General features: G+C 64.8%; 1 protein-coding gene across 1 annotated transcript in view; it reads left to right on the forward strand.

The window, feature by feature from the left end:
• LOC101643049 (TRIO and F-actin binding protein) overlaps nt 1-2,182 on the forward strand; it is a 63,224-nt gene that overhangs the window by 41,506 nt on the left and 19,536 nt on the right. The window contains exon 12 of the mRNA XM_013004035.2: nt 1,159-1,215. Coding sequence (XP_012859489.1) covers nt 1,159-1,215 — 57 coding nt within the window. The remainder of the gene's footprint in view (nt 1-1,158; nt 1,216-2,182) is intronic.

Raw genomic sequence — 2,182 nt, forward strand, 5'->3', positions numbered from 1 at the left:
CCAAGATCTGAATAATTTCAATTTTGCTTCAGAGGGCAGGGCCTGGAGAAAGGAATGCGTAGGAGTTGACCTGGTCAAACATGGGGTCCCTATCACCTAGCTGAGCCTGCTTTTCCTCCCTCAGACAGGTATGCAGGGAGAGGGTGGGGTGCACCTGGGTGGAGGTGGAGCTGCATGCGTGTGATCAGGGACTGTGGCTGTGGTGGCTTGGCGGTCCCCTGGCCAGAGTCCCCCTGGGTGAGAGGCGGAGGGGAGTGGGGCTCCCTGGGAGGTGGCCAGGTCAGGTGGCTCTGGTTTCCAGCTGCCACCAAACAGCCCAGCCCACAAGCCACACCGAGGCTCCTCCACGCAACCAGACACCCAGGCCTGGCGCGGCCGTGATCCAGCCCCTGATAGGTGGGCTCACAGCCATGGCAACAGGTGGCCGCCTCTTGCCTGCCACCAGCCCGGCCGCCCTGCTCCCCTCCCTGCCAGGGAGCAGGAACCCAGGCTCGGTGAAGGGCCTGGGACCCAGTCTAGAGTGGCTTCCCCAGTGGGCAGGGAGAGACTGCCGCACAGCAGATGGGCATGGGCGGAGCCATGCTGGGGTGAGCAGCACCCTGGGCTAGGCTCCCTGGCTACCCCAGGCCTGTGGAGCATGCTGCGGCTGGGGGGACCCAGGTCCCAGGGCCGTGCCTCCTGGCGCAGCATCCGGCAGGTAGGACTTACCAGGACGGAGGCTGGCCCTCCTTCAGATCTAGAAGGGGCCGCGTGTGGGGTGTGTGTGTGTGTGTGTTTCAGGGCCTCTGAGCCCAGCCTAGGAGTAGTACCGCCTTCCAGGGTCCCCAGATGATGAGGGACAGGCAGGTCTGCTTAGTCCTGGGCTTGGGGTGGGTTTGGCCTTGTCAGGGAGAGGGACAGGACAGCTCGCCCGGCCCTACTCTCTCCTCTCTCTGGGATCTCCCTTCCCTGGCAGGTGGGGGGTCAGGATGTCAGCAGTGTGTCCCCCAGCACCTGAGCTGGGTGCTGAGGAAAGGGACCGAGGCTCCTCGAGGCCAGGGTTACCTCACCCTCTCTGGCTTCCCAGGACCTCAGCCTTGCAGGACATGGGGGCATGCAGCAGGCTGCACCCCTGCTCCCCACCCCGGTGTCTGACCCATCTGCCTCATCTCCCCACAGCCTGACCTGCTCAACTTCAAGAAGGGATGGATGTCCATCTTGGATGAGCCCGGAGAGGTAGGCAGGCCGAAGCGGGAGGGTGGAGGCTGGCCTGAATGGCCCTTGTGGGCAGCCCTACCCGTTCTGCCTTCCAGAGAGCCTGGTCCCCAGGGGCAGGGGCCAGGCCCTGGGGCTGAAGCAGAGGGGCTCGGGCAGCTCTGCCCCCAGGCAGGTCAGTTGTGTGTGAAAGTCCCTCACCCCTTCCTCTCACCCAGAGCCCAGGCCGCTCCCTCCTGCTAGGAACTGAGGAGTTGAGGGCCTGGGATGGAAGAGTTTACCTGATCCCTACATGTAGAGGCGGGAAGCCAAGACTACATGAGGCCCTGGAACAGGCTGTGTCCCCTGTCTCCCCTTCCCGCCCCCCTTCCCCTGCCATGCTTAGTCCCACTGTGCTTGGTAGTGCCTTCCCCAGACCTCCCCAATTGAGAACAGGAGCAGCTCCTGCTGCTGCCCTGTTTGTCTGGCCTGCAGCCTGCGCCTGGCCCCGGTGCCCATAGAGCCAGCCAGGCACAGCCAGGTGGGGAGGGGCCACGGCACACATGCTAAAGTCTCATCAGCCCGGGCCCCTCAGGCATCAGTGGCCGAGTCTGTGAAATGGGTAAGCAAGGACAGGGGCTATTTCACCAGCTCAGCCTTCTTGGCGGCCAGGCTGTAGCCTGAAACTGAAGCTGGCGCCTTGCCCACTTGGCCTGGGAAGGGGCAGCCCCGTAGATCTGCCCTGCATGCCCCTGGGGCTCTGGGTCTGTGTGCAGCCCGCATGCAGGGGAGGGCATCATGCCAAGGGGCATCTCATTGTGTTCCCTACCCACGTTTGGTTCCCCTCCAGCCCACAGCCTTCCGCACCCGCCACCCACCCGCCTGGCTGCATGGCCAGCCCGTCCTGGTGGCTGTTTGCCAGGCTCACACAAGGCCTGGTGCCCTGCCAGCGACCCCTTCTGGGCCTCCCCGCCCAGGGTCTCCCCCCGCCCCAGAGGGCAGAGGGATC

Source organism: Echinops telfairi, unplaced genomic scaffold, assembly GCF_000313985.2.
Source record: "Echinops telfairi isolate 266 unplaced genomic scaffold, ASM31398v2 ScPeMD7_2;HRSCAF=8, whole genome shotgun sequence".
Taxonomy (NCBI): domain Eukaryota; kingdom Metazoa; phylum Chordata; class Mammalia; order Afrosoricida; family Tenrecidae; genus Echinops; species Echinops telfairi.